Below are 17,759 nucleotides of genomic sequence, written 5' to 3' on the forward strand. Positions count from 1 at the left end.
AACCTAACCTTACTGTTAGGGTTCAATTAACAAAACTAAAACTAGCAAACAACATTCTCGAATATATTTAAGATATATTTTTGGTATTTTTATAGAATAATAGGCTGGATTTTTTAAACCAAATCATGAATCTATAAAAAATTCTATTGAGTAGGCTCATTGCTTATGGTTTATGATAATTGCTCAACTAACACAAAATAATTCTAACATTGATAAAATTTATTTTCACAAAATAAGGTATTAAACGGCATGCCGTGGCTCGAATCGAACGTATGGTTTTTTCGGTCCCGTCACCAGGGAATTATCCCCTTCTAGAGATACGCCTTCAACCGGTGGAAGTATTTTATGCTTCTGAATAACAGCCACAAGAAAAAGAAAGAGTTCCATCATTGCTTGATTCTTTCCAGGACAGTCACGTTTACCTACAAGATAAATAACACATGCATTTAATTTGCGTGTTATTTATATAATCACAATGTAATATAAAACTCCGAGGGACCATCTTGCAATGTCATGGCTGATGTTATCGTGTTTCAGTCTGACATTTTATCTCGAGTCTCTATAAAAATTGTTCAGCCCTAGGCTGGATCAATCAGAACTCGTCTACGATGGCGGAGCTAAACTAGCCTTTGCTAAGGTTACCCAATCCCTCCACTATGGGAGCGTCTAGTGACATTTGTTTAAACTAAACCACAGCCAAGACTTGCTTTGCCAAAAGAAGGAGCTGGTCCATAGAAGTAGTTTAATATCTTGGGTTATAACTAAATCACCGTAGGAATATGCGACAAATCTCTCGCTCATATTGAGCTTCCCATCCTTTGTCAGATAGTGTTGCGGATTAAACTCAGCCGGATTATCAAAATGGTTTTCGTCGTGATGAATTGCCCAAATATTGGCGGCAATAATCGATCCCTTGGGGATCCTGTACCCTCTAACCGTGATGTCACCCAACGTCCTAAAAAATTAAGAGATTATATTAAAGATAATTATGAGTTGGTGAAAATTATGTAACTCAAACCTTCTAGAAGTGCTTATGGGAACTATAGTTTTCCAACGTTGGCACTCGATGACGGTGGCCATTGTGTAGGGCAACAAATATCGCTGTTCCCATTTTGGTTTTTGATCCACTCCAAAAACTTCCTTTATTTCTTTAAAAATGTTCTCTTGAACGTCGGGAAACTTGGCCATTAACATGAACTCCCATTCCAGCGAGGTACGAGTCGTGTCAGTACCGCCCAATAGTATGATCTGAATGTTGCTGTTCAATGTGCCATCTAAAAGTACAAGAGCGTAATGTGGTCATTAAAATCATACTGATTGTCTTGTTTGGTTTTATTCGTAAGTTGTCACAATTTCGCAAACATTTTTGGCAAAGGGTTATGGGGAAACATATATAAATTATAATAAGTATTAAGAAAGATGTATCAGCCGTACGCATTGGCCAGTTTTAAAACGTAAATTCTTATAGCATTTTCTAAAACAAGGCTGTCTTGTTGCAGTAGCTAAGAATTAGAGACATAGTTGAATAAATAATTACATACCCGAAAATGTAGTATTTGTTCCAGTTTCTCGTTCTTTCAAAAGGGCATGGTCAATAAAATCTCTTGGATTGTCAGGATCAAGTGTTTTCTTGTGATCTTCAATTTCCTTGCTAATGAGGAGAAATTAAAGTGATATAAAAAACCTATTTCTCCCCAATAAAGCATTACATTTTCTGTATATTAATGGAATATTTTGATACCACAAAGGTATAGTTTTACCCCGACAAGAAATTTTTTATTAGAAATCATATAAAATAATGAATATTTCCAAATTGTTAGGTACTAGCAAATAGTTTTCTTACTGGACCGTGCGCTTTAATTATTTCCATGAAGATGTCAACTTCTGGCTATAAAAACATTATTGGACCTCAGACCACCTAACCCATGGACACGCAACTGAATTGGGAGCTAGGTTTGCTTAGAGCCACACCTGTCACTAGCGCTGTGGCGGCGGATTTTGGAAGTTTTTCACCAAACCCGAGTAAATTCGTGCCATTTTATTTTTTTTGAGGAGTAGAGGTTTCCAGTCACCGATAAGGGAGAAAATCTGACTAAATTAAAAAAAGTGAGTTGAATTTCATTATTTTTTAGCCTCTCTCTCTCATTAAAGATTCATAAACGATCTGTTAAGTTAGCTTTTGTAAATATCACTCTGCTAGTGTTTATGAAGTCTGTCTAACACTAGGCCTTGGCTAAAAAATATCCCGAACCATTACAGACGAATTTTTCTTTACGGGACATTTGGCGATAAATTGCTGTCGGTAGACGCGTGAGGGCACGTGCTACGCATTACCATTTGTTAACGCGGGTACAACCATGGGTTAGGTGGTATGAGATTGGACGAATAGTACCACCTGACGCGCTTATTCAAATTCAATAGGATTTAAGAGCCCTCTGTTGTCAACTTCGTAAGGACGTGCAATTAAACATAATTGCTTGTATTCATATACATGAATCCAATTTGAAATATTCATCATGTTGTATGCCCTGTCGAGTAATATAGTAAAAGTCTGCCTGGGAAATATAAAAGAAACGGAAGTTATTTAACGAAATTACGAACTCTATAAAATTTTCGACGATTTTGGACGTTTTGTTCAGCTTTTTCTGTTTATCTAAAAATCTCCTTGTGAACCAACGAAATTTGGGGAAGGCCATTGACCAGTCGGTTATCGATCCTGAGTCGAGCAATAAAGTCTGTTGCACGGCCATAGCCGAAATAATGGGATCATCAGGAGGCAATGTTTTGTTGAAAATGATTTTAAACAGCGAATTGTTGGTACCCTCTCTTAACAATATTCGTATATTGACTGATTCTTCCTTCCGGTTGTTCTTTAAATTTTCCAGGATGTGTTCGATTTCATCCTAGAATCAATTAATTGTCATATTATTTTAACACTAAGGATTAAAAGCAGACGAAAAAATATGGGTCTTAGCAAAAGTGTATCGATATAAAAAACGAAAAGTGCACTTCGTTTAAACTTGCTCGATCCGTGTAATATGAGAAGCCCTTCTTTATCCCAGAACAGTGTCGACCCACCTATGCGTATGATTACCTTTCCGACCGTTGCACAGGGAACAAGCCGTGAATAGGCTCATAAAGTAGCAGATGCTAGCTCTAGTACCAGAATTTAACGATTGTATCGCCAGCATCATGTACTACTTTCTATAAGCCTATGACGTCAAGAAGCACTTTCCTGATTGGTTGAGCGGAGGGGTAGTTTGCCTCTCAGTTTACATGTGGTCTACAGCCAAAGGCAGGGAATTATTAACGAAGCGTACTTTTTGTTTTTTTATCTGCGTACTTTTTGTTTTTATATCTGCGTACTTTTGGTTTTTATATCTGCGTACTTTTTGTTTTTATATCTATATACTTTTGGTCTTAGTTGCTCAAAGCGGCATCTAACGGGAAAAGGAGAAACCGTAATTTTGTATTGATTTGATATTTAAAAAAATAACTATTCATTGATGTTTCAAAATAGAATATATGTCTGAACTCAAACCTGTAAACAATGAACATTCGGATAACGTAATAGTATATACATGTGTGTGTTAACGTAACTTCATAAACATGGAACACCTCTTAATGTTTAACCGGTTTTGATGAAATTTGGGATTGAATATAAAATGAAAGTTATCACCTCGAAACAGTAAGATATATAATATTAATTTTGTCTATAAAGATGTGAGAGTTTTGGGAGAAATTGGCTTCCCCTTTTCGAGCTGCCAAGGGAGGAATAACAGGACACGAGTGAATTTTTGCATTAGTACACATATAATTATCTGTGTGTGTCAACAATTAGGGTAGAAATTATTCTTGATAAATACTAACGGAAATAATAGTTTGCAAGCTGAGAGACCCATCGCTGTCCGTTCGAAATAAGTTACGAAAAAATAATGAAAAGAAGTGTCGGTATTCCTTCCATTCCTGGCCGTCCGTTGTGGCAAAATCTGTAAGTCAAAAATTAGGTATGGAATTGAACTACTTAATATGTTAGATATTCGGGAGTCCCATCGTAATATTTGCATTCTCTATTTGTGGGTATGACTGTCTAGGATCCGTACTTCGGTAATTTTAGGGTAAAACGATTATTGCTTTTTTCCATAATGAAACCACGTTCACCTTCCTCTTTCAGAAAATGGATCGGTTTTACGCGTAAGGTCTTCTCCTATAACGCGTTGGTGCTATGCTGTGATAATTTGTACCGATTTCACAAATAAAATGAGTAATACCAGAAGTGGTATGATACTAGAAGTATTGAGCTAACCAAATTCTTCACTCGGCATTAGTGAAAAGACTTGATAAAACACAAACGGTTGGCCCTCTAGCGGCGGTTTCAGAATTTTTCCCTCCAAAACGTGAGACGCTCGCGGTGGTAGACGGCCGAACTAGATTCAAGGAGCCGGGTCCGTGTTCTGCGGCTTTAGGTTGAGGGGAAGGGGGTAGGAAATGTTTTTGGAACTCGACCAATTTTTCTCTCTCTAGTTTTAGCGCGTGGGAAGCGGCATAAAATCCTCAAATTTGTTCACTAGTGCCAGGATCTATTACCAATGCTAGAGCCCTTCACTTCTAGTCTCATACCACTTCTGGTAATACGTTTAATTGTAGAAAAAACTGTTATTCAAAGACCTTGATCACCAGCCTTATTAGGAGGCGTTTAAAACCCCTTGTTTAATGAGATACGCTAAACCAGAGTTGAGAATTTTACGGAACAGATCTGAAGTGGTATCAAGTAGAAGTATCGTGATTACTAATTAAATTGTTCTGCTAGTGATTGTAATTCCTTTTCACAGTATTACAGCAACGCGTTAGTACAAGTATCTAGATTGATCGCGGGCGAAGGTTATCAGCCTTTTTTGGATACTGACCTAATGTTAGCTCACTTGATAGACTTGCCTTGAAAGGGTGCTTCTTGATTGAATGAAGATCACTTACGTTTGTAATCATTAAAATTGTAAAATGATTCGCTTATTCTACCGAGTGCTTCATCCTTTCGATAGACTTCAGTCACGGTATCGTAATCGTTCAATATTACTTGATAATGAGCTCCAATATTAACTCTGTAAGACCAATTATCATCAAAAACCAAATATATTTATAATATATAAATATATAAAAAAAATTAGGGATGAACCGGTACCGATGCAATATCGATATCTCTATTGGCACTGATACTCGGGGTTTCCCGATATCGCATCGGTTTGTTTAATATGATACTAAACCGATACTCGTTTAATACGCGTTAGATGGCGCTACATGACATTTTTATTTCTTTCAATAATGTATTGATCTCATACATTTGTTTCTATGATTTTCAATCGTGATGAGTTCTCATTTATATTAAAAGTACCTGAATTTAGTTTATTTAACAACTAATAAGCAAAAATAGCTATACAACTGTTGATAAAAGTAGAAAGAAATATTTTATATTGCCATATTTTGAAATGACAAAAAACCCCTAAAAGTTAATTTCACAAATATTTCTTAAGTTTTGAATTAACAATTACTAGAAGTACAAGGATAAAATAGCCTCTCAGCATATACTAGTTACAAAAGACAAGCCGTAGTATTATCTTGGAAATACCTCTAAACATTGAACTTAGTTGTATAATTCATGAAATTACTCTTTAAATTATTTCTTAGTATTTTTGATACGTATGTAAATGGCACTGTCCTACTATAAATATCCGTATCGGTTGAAGTATCGGGTTTTTGGATCATAGTAAGTATTGGTATCGATTCCTACTTGCACTGGTATCTAGCAATTCTTCAAGCTAAAATGTAAATGGTCTTAACAAGTTAACAGGCTTAATGGGTTCGCCCTACTTCCAGCATTGAGATGAACTCAAATATCTTTTAGTGTAACTGTCTTCTAATTTAACTATTCTCAACCATGCAGTTCGGTCAAATTTTGTAACGAATTGTGGCATAATCAACCAAACTTTCTAAAATATAAATCAGTTTATTATCTAATTCAAATGTAGTTCGGGAACTAAGTGTCCCAGGAAAAGTAATATTTTCATATTTAATATAATTATTCAGAGGAAATATAATGTAAATCAAATATCGCGTTTTAAAATTAAAAGTGACATATTTACCCAATAACAGATCCATATTTGTTTGCTAATTCTTTAAAATGTTTATGCGGTTCATTACCAAAATGGTATCTGTAACCGACCACAGGCCAACCCCATGGACCGGGCGGTAGAGGATTTTTATATAGCTTGTAAACAACATTTAAAACGTAACAAATTACGAACGAAACCACTAAAATTATAACGTCGTTCGTGTCAATAGATTTAAGCCTCTCTAGACTTAGAATTTCCATGTTAGTCGCTGAAGGGTAATGTCAGATAAATGAAAACTACTATTACATGTAGCGGAGGATATCGAAGGCTAAATGAATTAAGTTCTGCAAGGTCTCTGATAATGAGAAATTCTCTAATTTTGTTTTATGTTTACTTTTCTGCTAGAAAATGATTCAACCTCGAATCAGAAGTTAGTAAAAATTCAGAAGAAGTACAAACAAGGAGTTCGGTTATAAATTTAAATTCTTTGTACGAGTATTTTTTGCATGTTTTTTTTTAGGATTTCACCAAATAGATACAGGCAGAGGTTAGTAAATCTTTTTAAAACCGAATTTTGGAAAATTTGATCCGATACAGTTATAGTGACGTCAATACGTTTTAAAAACTATTCCACCCTCTCTTCTCATTACGTCTCAACTTCAGAAGAGGAAACAATTTTAACCCCCATGTGTACTAAAAAAAGGGAGTTTTCGGAAAAATGTTCATGGCCAACGCCGGTCACAGTAAAAATTATTACTCTTTATTGTATGAGAAGTTCATATGATCCATGGTCCTAAGTGACGTAGGTGAAACGTCATAGATTCTTGTAAAACGACGCCTGATGAGGCGCTGTCAAAGGCTTAGTACTGTACATACTAAATAGGAAGATGAACTGCAAAACCGTGTGTAGGCAATTCTCGCGTCGGTCTTAAACTAGCTCTCATTAAGTTTCTTGCTAGGCTTGGCGAATTTTGCGCCTTTTCACAAATCCAACACCCCTATTGGCTATTACTATCACCTGATTGTTGCGAGAAAGAAAAAAGCTTGCGAGAAAATCAAACATGTTTGATCCGAGCTTAAAACGAAAATCAGCTTTATCAAGTATTTTTCAATAATATTTCAGAATGTGCACCTTACAATCCATCACTAATATAGATAAAACATTAACAGATAAAGTTTCAATAAAAGGATTAAACCAGAGATTAAAACTATACCCAAATATTTTTAGTATGATGAAATGATTTTAAACACATTAGTAAACTACTAAAGTAGAAATTATTAGTTTCTGCCGTAAAAGGAGTTAATGACTCTAGTTTTCATTTATCAAGGTTAAATAGTGTTTACGAGGAAAAAAAAATTATAAAGCTTATCCGAATTTTTTTCTGATTACAGACATTATTTAATACGTACATTTACCAACGATACGAGATTATATTATTACAAAATTCTAGGAGGTCCCATTTACCTCGGCTTCAATAAATAGAAGTTGGTTTAGAATAAAAAATTTTCTCTTGTGGTTCCCTCAATTTGGGTAGAAACTAGAAACGGTTATTTTTTGTGGTATGATATGCTTATGCTTATAGCTTATTTAAAGAACTGTTGAGATGCAAAACATGTGCCTTAGCGAAAACTTACACCTTCTACTTCTTTATTCACACTCCCTTCTTGTTTTTACCTTGTGCTGTCATGTAAATAAATCTTTCAAAACCTTAATATTTTCTTTTTTCTGAGTAAAAAATAAAACGAATGAAAACATGAGAAATATGTTTCGGCATTTCGATTCTTTTAGTAGCTTCACGTGAAGCCATAAAAAAGCTTTGTTTCATTTCGAAATTCCAAGAACATAATTTGATATAGATTACCGACCGCTGGTAATTAAGCTAGATTACCGAACGCCGGTAATTAGGCTAGATTACCGGCCGCTGGTAATTAGGCTAGATTACCGGCCACTGGTAATTAGGCTAGATTACCGGCCGCTGGTAGAGAGAGAGGAAGGGAGAGAGAACTACCTGCCTCGTTTATAAGTGAAGGACGACCGGAGAGAGAGGTTAGAAAGATAATTTAAATTTCGCGGGCTTTGGAGCGAAGAAAACAATATAACAAGTTGGGAAACCATAGTAAACCTCTCCGAGTCGAGGCGAAGGCATCTACCCACTTAAGAGGTTTTTCTTAAATAATTGAATAAATATAATCAGAAGTCCATTAAATTAACCTAGGAAGTAAACATTTACAATAGCTGGCATAGCGTACGTCTCTGCTGGGGTAAGAACTCCTTCTAACTCCATAGATAGGGGTTAGTTTTCCCACCTTTCCTAACACCGTAAGAAATCTCAAGCTCTTCTCTTGGACGTCTATCTTCACGTGAGCAGGGCGTGACTTAATTCTTCAGCCAATGAACGTTGGATCTCTAAAGGGACCGGGAAAAGGGGTAGTTCCACTATATAGCACGTTTTCTTTATAAAGAAAATAAAAAAGTAACGGCTACGGTGGTTAAATTGTTTTTTTTTTTTAAATATTTTCTATTTCAACAGGTTTATGAAGAATCATAAAAAAACCGAATGGCCTTGACTGTTCCCAAATTCACAGCCCCATCCCTTCCCCCGATGCTATGCTAGAGAGGGCACCTAAACCGGAGATCTGAGAAATGTTATGGCGAGGTGGCGTATGTGTCGGCCTTCTTCAGTATTGCTACACAAGAGAGGTGAGTTCCAAACCCCTACGCTAATTTAATGGACTTATAGTTAGGGTAGATTTAAAATTACGTAACGACATTTAGAAGCGGAATATGTAAATTGTATTTTCGAGAATTTTGATTTCGTGTCGTCACATATTAAATTTTGAGCTTTTAAGCAAATCGTTTGAAGAGTATTTCAGTTATGACGGCGGCTACTGTTCCTGATAACAATGTTAGATGCAAGTAGAAAGGAACGCTGACGCTACTCAGGTCCAAATCAGTCGTGCTTTTCAACGGTTTCTTCCACTTGACTTGTTCAATTAAGTAATGCTCTTCAAAATGCAGATACTTGAAAACTTGCGTTTCAAAAATTGGTACTAGGCTGTAATACAAGCATTGAGCAAGCGTTTTGACCGATTTACTGTAAGAAAAATATACCGACATCAGTTGGAGGTTCTCGTGCACTTGCGGTGAGCTTCTCAACCAAGAGGTGTTCAAAATGAAGTGCGAGTAGTCGAAGCCAACGTCTTGCTGCGAAAAGTAAAGGCCTCCGTTTTCTGCCAAGAACATTTTACTCTCTTGATCAGATGACAAGAATTCTCCCATTAGCCAAGTCAAGTAGGGGTCCGCTGCGATTAGAGATTTCCCCCCAGAAATAATCGGAATGTACCCATCAAGCTTCATATAATCCGTTCGAGAACCGAAGAGTTCCTCCTGATCCAGTGCGTCTAACCATTCTTTAACAACCTTATCCTGGGTTGCCTATAGATACGCGGCAATGACATCAATAGAATGAAAGACTAAAGACGACAACACCTATTTACCAAATATTTTAGATAGCCGAGAGTTCCGGTAGCTTCGAGCATTGTAGGTGCAATTCCCGATTTCACCAAGTCCGAGAGTGAGTCGATGCAATTGTAGCTTTCCGTCGTGAACTCTGTGCGCAAGAAGCAACCCAAGAAAAACAGAATGAATGTCACTCCGATTAGCCACAATGAAACGAGCAGACGACAAGTAATGTGGGGCAAAACGGAGGGAATCGCTACGGCAAAAAATCAGGCTTCACTAAAGCGTCAGCCATCTGCCGTTATAGGAAAACAATCTCTGCAAATAATAGCTTACGTTCGGCGCACAAGAGTGACGCGTTCTCCCAGACATTTTGCAGGGTTTCTTCGGCAAGCTGCTTGACAAATTTCTTGATGGGCAACGATTTGTATTTCTTTGTAACGGTGGAGTGAATGACGAGCACAAGTGACAGAAGAACCAAGGTTGACACCATTAAAATCATCACCTAATTGAACCAAGAATGTAATTAAATGAATTTGATATTGAGGGAATTGTAAATGAAAAAAGTTTACTTTAGCGTCCATATTTAAGAAAGATAAGGAGGTTGATGTGACTTTCTTCGGGGCCGCGGACACGATAAGCGCCTTGGCCGTGAGGAAAACCGGAGACGAACTGAAATATTCCTGTCGGCCATCGAAAAATGAGCGTTGCATGGCTATCATGATAAAATTTTCATTCTTAGGCAAGAACAAGAGCTATTAATATTTTTTCAACTGTAGACTTAAATTTTGTTCAATTTCTTTTTCACTTACGTTGAAAAATTCTGGCGCAGTGGATACTTTAGAAAGGTTAAAATAGGTCACTTTATGTCCTTCGTAAACTGTCCTAAAACCAAAGATCATCTTAAATTACAATATGTTATTAACATAAGTTTATAACTGTCCAAAAATTTAGTCAACATTCCAAATTATACGAAGAAGACTATTTTTGTGGAAAGGTATTGAAATATAGGCCTACTATTTCAATACGAAACCCGGTTTAATTAATCGAATATTTAAAGAAAAAACAAAAATTCTTTTTATCGTGAAAAATATCGAATAATGGCCAGTTTCATACGTTTAAATGTACTTTAGTCGAAACAGTCGAATAATAGTCAAATTCTGGATTATTCCTGAACTCATTTGACTGAACGAGTGACAACTAGTGTCCTAACTACAATTCTTTCTCGTTTGACCCAATTACTTGAATCTAATTGCAATAAGTGTGAAAAATACTTTATGTTGAGGGATCGTTTTAAATAATCCGCCATGATTTTGTACACTGACGCGAGGCTCTCCATCTCCCACGTTTCCTGACAAGAAATATTGAAGTTTATTTGCCACCAAGAAAAAGAATTTCATCCTAATAAACCATGGTGAGTGAATGTTTATGAACTAACCTCCAGTGTTGTCACGTTTACGGAAGTCTCTTGGGCGTACCTTTCAAAACAAATTATTTTTCAAATCGACGATTACCTTTAAGATTTCAAAATACAAATTCTACCTGTATTTGAAATATCGATCATTTCCCATAAATTCAAATTGATTCATCGACATTTGGAAGTCCAATTAATTCCTAGCAAGTGTAACCCAAAACCCTCAATCAAAAATCTATTGTTGATTGTTTCCAAATAACAGAGACAGCGGAAAAACTTAAGTGGCTTTCTAACAAGCGTATAAAAACTCAAACATCAACTCAAATAAAAGTCCTGTTTTTTTGTTTGGCTCATAACTTATGAGCCAAACATAAAAACACGTGAAAAAACAGAGATTTTACGGTACTAATAATTAAAACAATTTAAAAAATTGGTCTTGAATATAAAACTTTGTGGATGACAGTTTTAAGCTAGTATGATACTTGCTAAAGTTGAGCGCTATCAACGCTCTTGATTTGGCAGTTACCGATTAATTGCAGGTGAATATAGGCAGAAGAGCTCAACTGTGCTCGTCTTTGGAGGGTTGGAATCAGGTCGAGTTTGGGAATTGAGTTATTAACACCGTGTTAACCGCGCTGACTGTTAAGCGCACTCTCACGAACAATGCGTCTGGAATATAAAATCAAATGGCGAAATATTATGGAAATCTTGAAGCTTGACTCGATATAGAAGCAGAAGTTAATGACTTCTTATCCTGGGAAGTATTGGACACTAAGGCTTTATGTAGTATCCATCCCTGCAAGTCAAAATTGCCAATGGCATTCGTAAAAAAGGGTGGAAAGTTTCCTCCCCACTAGGAAAACGATCTAGTCTACTGAAAAAAATCCCACGCCGCGAGGCTGTGGCTCTCAAACTTTGGGGCGTGTTCAAAACTTCTTCACCGCCAATCGTTGAAAAGCCGTCTGTCTAGAACTCTCTGAAAATCCATTACAATCCGTGGGCCTAGGACCACACACTAGAATTTCTAGCAGTCTATTAAAACAGCTGTTCTTGTCACCGTTTCTGATTCGTTACTTCAAACCACAGGACACACCTTAAAGTTTCGTTAATTGCCCGCTGCTGGCGCGCAAATCAGCCTGCCAGCACAAAATGAGAAAAGCGCCGTAGGTGGCGCGGTGATCGGGCCTAATAAGAAGTTGGCTAACAGAGATGGTTCCAGATATGGTTAGAGTCCAATACTTCCCAGGATGAGAAGTCATAAACTTCTGATAGAAGTAAATGCGTGTCAAGAAATTACTTTACGCCTAAAACCCGTACAGTCTGATCACTCTAGCGTTTTGGATAATGACTGTAATTAATCGCGCCTTTAGGGTTTAACAACAGGCTTGCTATTTATTCCTTCCAGTTGGGAAATAACCTAACGATTGACCACTTTTCCGCAATTATGAATGTTCGAGGTAGAATACGTGGGAATTACTGACACATGTGGCAGTAACGCGTAACTACTTCTAGGCGCTATATTGATTAGGCAAAAATGATGTTGGCTGGTTTTATCATAAATAACATAATAAATAATTATTTCAAAACTTATATTTTCGGTGTGACATGTATAGACAAGACTTTAGCAACCACAGTTTTCTATTTAGCGTTGCAATTCTTTCATACATAACCGTGGCTAATCATATAGCTGTTAATTTGCCAGTTTCAAGAGAGAAAGGGTGTAGCGCTTCCATCTATTGCAGCTATCAATCGCCACAACTCTGGAAAAGAACAGGTAGGCTAAAGACTTACATTTCCTTCGCGTTTTTACTATTTTCTACGATTTACGACAAGAGAAAAAAAATGCATGCTAAACTGGAAATGGCAAAGAGTCGTGGTCACTGTATGCCGCAAGTATTAAATTCGGCAGTAATTTCTCAATTTTAAGTGCCGCTCACTCTTTTATTTTAGACACTGTGTAGCCTTAGATCAGGGAGTAAGGAACGTTAGAGGGAGTGTTGATCTAATGCTAAAACAAGATATGCCCCAAGGCATATTAACGCTTTTTGCAGTGTGATATTGTCTTTAACAAAACCCGAAATAAGGGATATTCACACCGGCAACGCCAGTTGCATTCCCGCTACCAATAAGCAAAGGCGTGGAAAAGTATAGGAAAAATATCGAAAGCTTAACAACAATCGTAGTGGCTCAAACGTAGAGTATCCGCATCCCACACCGGAGTCGTCAGTCACCCGTAAGTTCGAGCCCCGCTAGCTCCGAAAGACCGCATTTTCTCGTCGAAAATATGATCGAATTTAGTATAGATGTCGCTAATGCGGTGGAGAATCAAATTCCGGCGAGCTCTGCCGCGAAATTTAAATTTACGAAAATGTACGCGAACGCGAAACAGCCAGCCTGCCAGCCTGCTTGCCTGCCTGCCTGCCAGCCAGCCTGCTTCCAGGGGTCGCCGTAATAAGCTTATTGCTATAGGCAAAAAGCTTAAAAACCGTCATACAGTGGCAAATGGGAAAGAAAGTGGGGGTAGGAATTTTATCTCCGTTCCACAATTGTAGCTAACGCGCAGGCGCGAGTGACGTCGTTTACTACCGCCAGCAGATTCTCTCTGCCGCCAGCTTCCGCTTCCATCGACTGCTGCCCCACTCACTCTGTTCAACCAACAATCAACGTCTGTTGGGAGGAAACCGAGGCTTAACAAAAATGCCAAATTGTTTTTGTAACGGTTGTAGGAATGATTCAAGGTATTCGCTTAAAAATATATGAAAGGAATATCCTTCCACGCGTTTCCAAAGCCAAAAACCCAGATAGAAAAATGTAAAAGATGGATATTAGCTTGTGGAAGACCGATTTCCACTAGCTTCTATTCACTTTCAATAAATTTCAAGCTTTGCTTTTGGTTTGGGAAATGGTTTGAAAACGATATTTACCATGTCGGGTCTTGCTAAAAACATAGGGTTACTTGAACAATTAAAAAACAACACTTCTTATAGTTAACCATGGCAGAAATTCAAACACGAACTTCATCTTCTAGTTTAAAGCCGGTTTTCAAATTTGACGCATGCGCGCGAACGCCGCGATGAGTCCCTGAGTCGGCGCCAGAGAGAGACGACTTTAGCCACGAAACGAAGGAACGCGCCTATTCACTTTAACACTCCCTCTCAAGTCTCTCCTCCCTGCTTAGATCATTGTTTCGTGCTGTACAATGATTTTTGCCTTTATATCTTTTTTTCCTAGTAATTTTTATTTTTAATATTTCTTTAAACTAAATATATTCAATATCAGGGAGCCAATCAATCCATTTGTCACTGTATGTGCTGTACTTTGGAATATACGCAGTAATTAAGATAAAGCCATGAAAATTTGTCTACTAACAACTACCTAATAAAATTGTATTCCATAATTCAATTGAACTTCAATCTGTGTTACTTAATTGCCTTGTCTATTCAGCTAATCTTATATTTCCAATAAGATTGATTTTAGCTAACGATCTAATTTTTAGACTGTTTTACAATGAAAGGGTGGAGGGCTCTAGGGCAGGCATTGAGCGTGCATTAGAAATTTCTCGACTACATGGCAATATCAATGGAGTCCGTTTTCAACACGATTCTCTCGGAGTTTGGCTTCTGCGTTCAACTGACCTTACTCTTCGCCGTTAGCCTCCTCCTTTGGTTTATCCTACAGAAACGGTTTCAAAAGTTTCATTCCAAGAAGTACAATTTACCCCCGGGTCCATTCAGTTGGCCCATCGTGGGACACTTGCCCTATTTGTTGAATAGCCGACATCTGTACTTTCAAAAAGTGGCAAAGAAATACGGAAACATCTTTAGGTAAGTACGGCCTTACTATGGTCTCTCCTCGTTTAACCTCAACGGAACGTGTATGGAAAAGACGCCCAAGATCTATAAATGTTGTTGTTTCGTATGTGGGAGGGTTTAGTTAACGGAGAAGCAATGTGGAACACTCTTCTCGTGTCCGGAAAATTTATGTTCGATTTTCTTCTTTGTTCTTTTCACACCCAAAAACATCAATAATGTTTTGATGGAATTCGGACGTACCCTAATAATCTCTGTTTTGTTCTTTTCAACTGCGTGAAATATATGTTAAAATAATTTAAGAAAGCTCGCAAAATCAAAATTTTTGGGAGCTAGAAAGACAATAATCGTATAACACGGCAATTCATTTCGTTTCAGTTGGTACTTTGGGAACAAACTTTTTATAGTCTTGAATGACTTTCATTCGATTCACGAAGCTTTGAACAAGGAGAACTTCGCCGGAAGACCTCCAAATTTGACACTTCTTCTCGATGCTCCCAGTAAATATACATTACTTTACATAAATTTCTTACTTGATTGGCGCACTAGGACGATTTGTCCTATTAAAATTTTCTAAGCAGCTTTCTGTATCACATTGTATCGTTGTCAGTCAATGAACTACCCTTTAATGCATTTTAAAATCTTTTTAACTTAGCGATGAGTGAGATGAGCGGCACAGAATGGAAAGAACAGCGACAATCTCTCTTGCGCTCACTGGGAGAGCTGGGTATGGGCAAGACGGAGGGTGAAGCCATCTCGGCCAAGAACATATCAGAATTCGTGATAAGCTTTGTCGACAAACTGAGGAGGTCAGATGGTCAACCAGTCAGAGTGCGTGATGTCCTGATGTACGAAACCAACAACTTCATCTTCAAGATGATCACAGGCAACACTTTTGAAGAGGGAAGCCAAGTGGCGAAAGCCATCAAGAGGTATCAGTCGGAAATTTTGAGTTACGTTGTTGTCAATTTCCTTAGGAATCTTCTACCTTTCTCTACGATCTTCGCACCCTTATTCAATATGAAAGCCAAAACTGGATTGCAAAGCATACACGAACTAGTGAAAATCTTAGAGTTAGTATGCCAATCTTTATTTACTAACAAAATTATAAATAAGAACTATAATAACCTTAACCATAATCAATGCAGTCAGGAGGTTTCACGGCACGAGAACAAACCCGAATCGTATATCAAAAAAGATTACATCAACAGTTACTTCCAACAAATGAAGGATAAGCCTATCCAGTCACACTCAAGTATACTCAGCCTCTCTTAATTCTCAAACAGAAAGGAGGCCCTTATCTTAAAGAGCCCCTTCGGAGGCTTGCAAGGGAGAGAGTTGTTGGTCAGCGAGCCTCCCAAGGACCTCTTTAGTTTAAGGTAACGCTTCGTCCTCATTCACAGGAGGCAATCTATTGAGTAACTCATTGGTTTTGATAATGGCGGGCACCGATACGACACGAATATCTTTGGAATGGATGTTCATGATGATGGTCCAGTACCCGGACGTCCAGAACAAGGTCTATGAAGAGATTTCGAACACTGTCTTCAAAGAGAGGCTGCCCGAGTGGAGTGACAGTCCCCTAATGCCCTACACGCAAGCTGTCTTTTGGGAGACCATGCGATTTGTCTGTTCCTTTCCGGTCAACGAAGGACGCTGGTAACTATTCTTTTCGGTTTTAAATACAGTAGTTTAAGCATTGATTGATTTTTATTAAGTATTGAAGGATTTAGTGACCATGGAAGGAGTAATATTTTTATATATTGTTAGAAATAAGATACAGAGTGTCTTTTTATTAAAGAAGTCGTAAATTTGCTATTCGGCAGTTTTTGGCCAAAACGGGTTTGAAATATGTCACTTATCATCAAATGAGTAGCGTCAGAAGTTAATGACTTCTTATCCTGGATAAGAAGTCATTAACTTCTGGTAGCGTTGCCTTTTAGAGCCGATTTTGCGAGAGAGAAATGTTGAACGAACCTCTCAATAAAAGCCACACACTGATTGCATCTTTCACGAACTTTCTGTTTTACAGTGTCATGGAAGACGATATCTTGGCTGGGTACGACATCCCTAAAGGAACAGGTATCATCATGTCTTTTCATTCGGTACATATGGATCCTAAGATTTGGGGAGACCCTGAACGATTCCGACCAGAACGTTTTTTGAGCCAAGACGGCAAGTGCCTAAACCACCTCGTAAACAATGTCCTGGTCTTTTCAAAAGGTATGGTGTGCTTTTATACGCCTACATAAACAAAAGCCGATAAGACTTCACCTATTTGGCTTTTGCTTATACACGTAATGTAGTGCGTCATACACTTAAGCAATTGCTTCTCTGCCCTGAAAGCTCAAAATTAGAATGTAGTAGAATTATTCACGTCGAGTTGCTCTCGAAGAATAATATTTTTCATAGTTCTCTTAGTTTAGTAGCGTTGAACAAATAGCTTATCCCCTTTGATGTTATTGATCTAGATTAGAGCTAAAAGCTAAATATCTAGAATATTTGAAACGAAACACTTCTACTTTAGCGTCTAAGCATTCATCTTCTTGAAATTCATGTAATCATAAATTATGGACTTTGTTAAATTACAGGCAAGCGCAGTTGTCCCGGTGAGACTCTGGGTAGGATGAGTGTCTTCTTGTACTTTTCTGCGGTTGTTCAAGCATTCCAAATCCTGCCTCCAGAAGGAGGAATCGATACTAGCATCGATTTTCTTTTGGAAAGGCGACTAGAGAATGCCACGTTCGTCTTCAAATGCAGAAAATAATTATTTGACTTGACCTTACATTTTATTTAATGCAACAGCCGGATCCATTTCACACCTCCCTTACAAAAATCTTCTTAAGAGTTCTAAAGGAATTTCTTTGGAACCCTACGGAGCCCTTGGGATCATTTTCTAAAGAAACTATTTCCAAAGACTTCCTTGGAATTTCCTAAAGAATTCTTGAGATAAATTTCCAAAGAATGTC

General features: G+C 37.6%; 4 protein-coding genes across 8 annotated transcripts; 2 read left to right on the plus strand and 2 right to left on the minus strand.

Moving 5' to 3' along the window:
- Positions 1-963: 963 nt before the first annotated feature.
- Positions 964-6,367, minus strand: LOC149713127 (cytochrome P450 2J6-like). The gene is made up of 6 exons (XM_089849425.1): positions 6,138-6,367; positions 4,975-5,099; positions 3,871-3,989; positions 2,602-2,903; positions 1,542-1,651; positions 964-1,274 (listed from the first exon to the last, which is right to left on the minus strand). Exons 1-6 carry the CDS (start codon positions 6,365-6,367, stop codon positions 964-966), a joined length of 1,197 nt encoding a protein of 398 aa, XP_089705551.1.
- A 2,516-nt stretch (positions 6,368-8,883) lies between these two features.
- Positions 8,884-11,192, minus strand: LOC149713128 (uncharacterized). Of its 5 annotated transcripts, XM_089843558.1 has the most exons (10): positions 11,110-11,192; positions 11,006-11,045; positions 10,842-10,918; positions 10,380-10,452; positions 10,140-10,322; positions 9,904-10,072; positions 9,606-9,823; positions 9,452-9,543; positions 9,224-9,338; positions 9,010-9,163 (listed from the first exon to the last, which is right to left on the minus strand). In XM_089843558.1, the coding sequence occupies exons 1-10, from the start codon at positions 11,160-11,162 to the stop codon at positions 9,146-9,148; spliced, it is 1,038 nt and encodes a 345-aa protein (XP_089699684.1). In that variant the 5' UTR covers positions 11,163-11,192; the 3' UTR covers positions 9,010-9,145. The 5 variants fall into 5 exon arrangements, with proteins under 5 accessions (XP_089699652.1, XP_089699661.1, XP_089699669.1 ...); XM_089843526.1 differs by having other exon boundaries at positions 8,884-9,163; positions 9,224-9,543; positions 11,110-11,190; XM_089843535.1 differs by having other exon boundaries at positions 8,885-9,163; positions 9,224-9,543; positions 10,140-10,304; positions 11,110-11,190.
- A 3,356-nt stretch (positions 11,193-14,548) lies between these two features.
- LOC149713129 (cytochrome P450 18a1-like) lies at positions 14,549-16,065 on the plus strand. Its single transcript, XM_089849433.1, has 3 exons — positions 14,549-14,805; positions 15,169-15,290; positions 15,446-16,065. Exons 1-3 carry the CDS (start codon positions 14,549-14,551, stop codon positions 16,063-16,065), a joined length of 999 nt encoding a protein of 332 aa, XP_089705559.1.
- Positions 16,066-16,140: 75 nt separating this feature from the next.
- LOC149713130 (vitamin D 25-hydroxylase-like) lies at positions 16,141-17,042 on the plus strand. Its single transcript, XM_089843571.1, has 2 exons — positions 16,141-16,449; positions 16,823-17,042. The coding sequence occupies exons 1-2, from the start codon at positions 16,229-16,231 to the stop codon at positions 17,040-17,042; spliced, it is 441 nt and encodes a 146-aa protein (XP_089699697.1). The 5' UTR covers positions 16,141-16,228.
- The last annotated feature ends 717 nt before the right edge of the window (positions 17,043-17,759 follow it).

Source organism: Phalangium opilio, unplaced genomic scaffold, assembly GCF_054372755.1.
Source record: "Phalangium opilio isolate 3A_F unplaced genomic scaffold, DU_Popi_V2 ptg000009l_1, whole genome shotgun sequence".
Classification (NCBI taxonomy): domain Eukaryota; kingdom Metazoa; phylum Arthropoda; class Arachnida; order Opiliones; family Phalangiidae; genus Phalangium; species Phalangium opilio.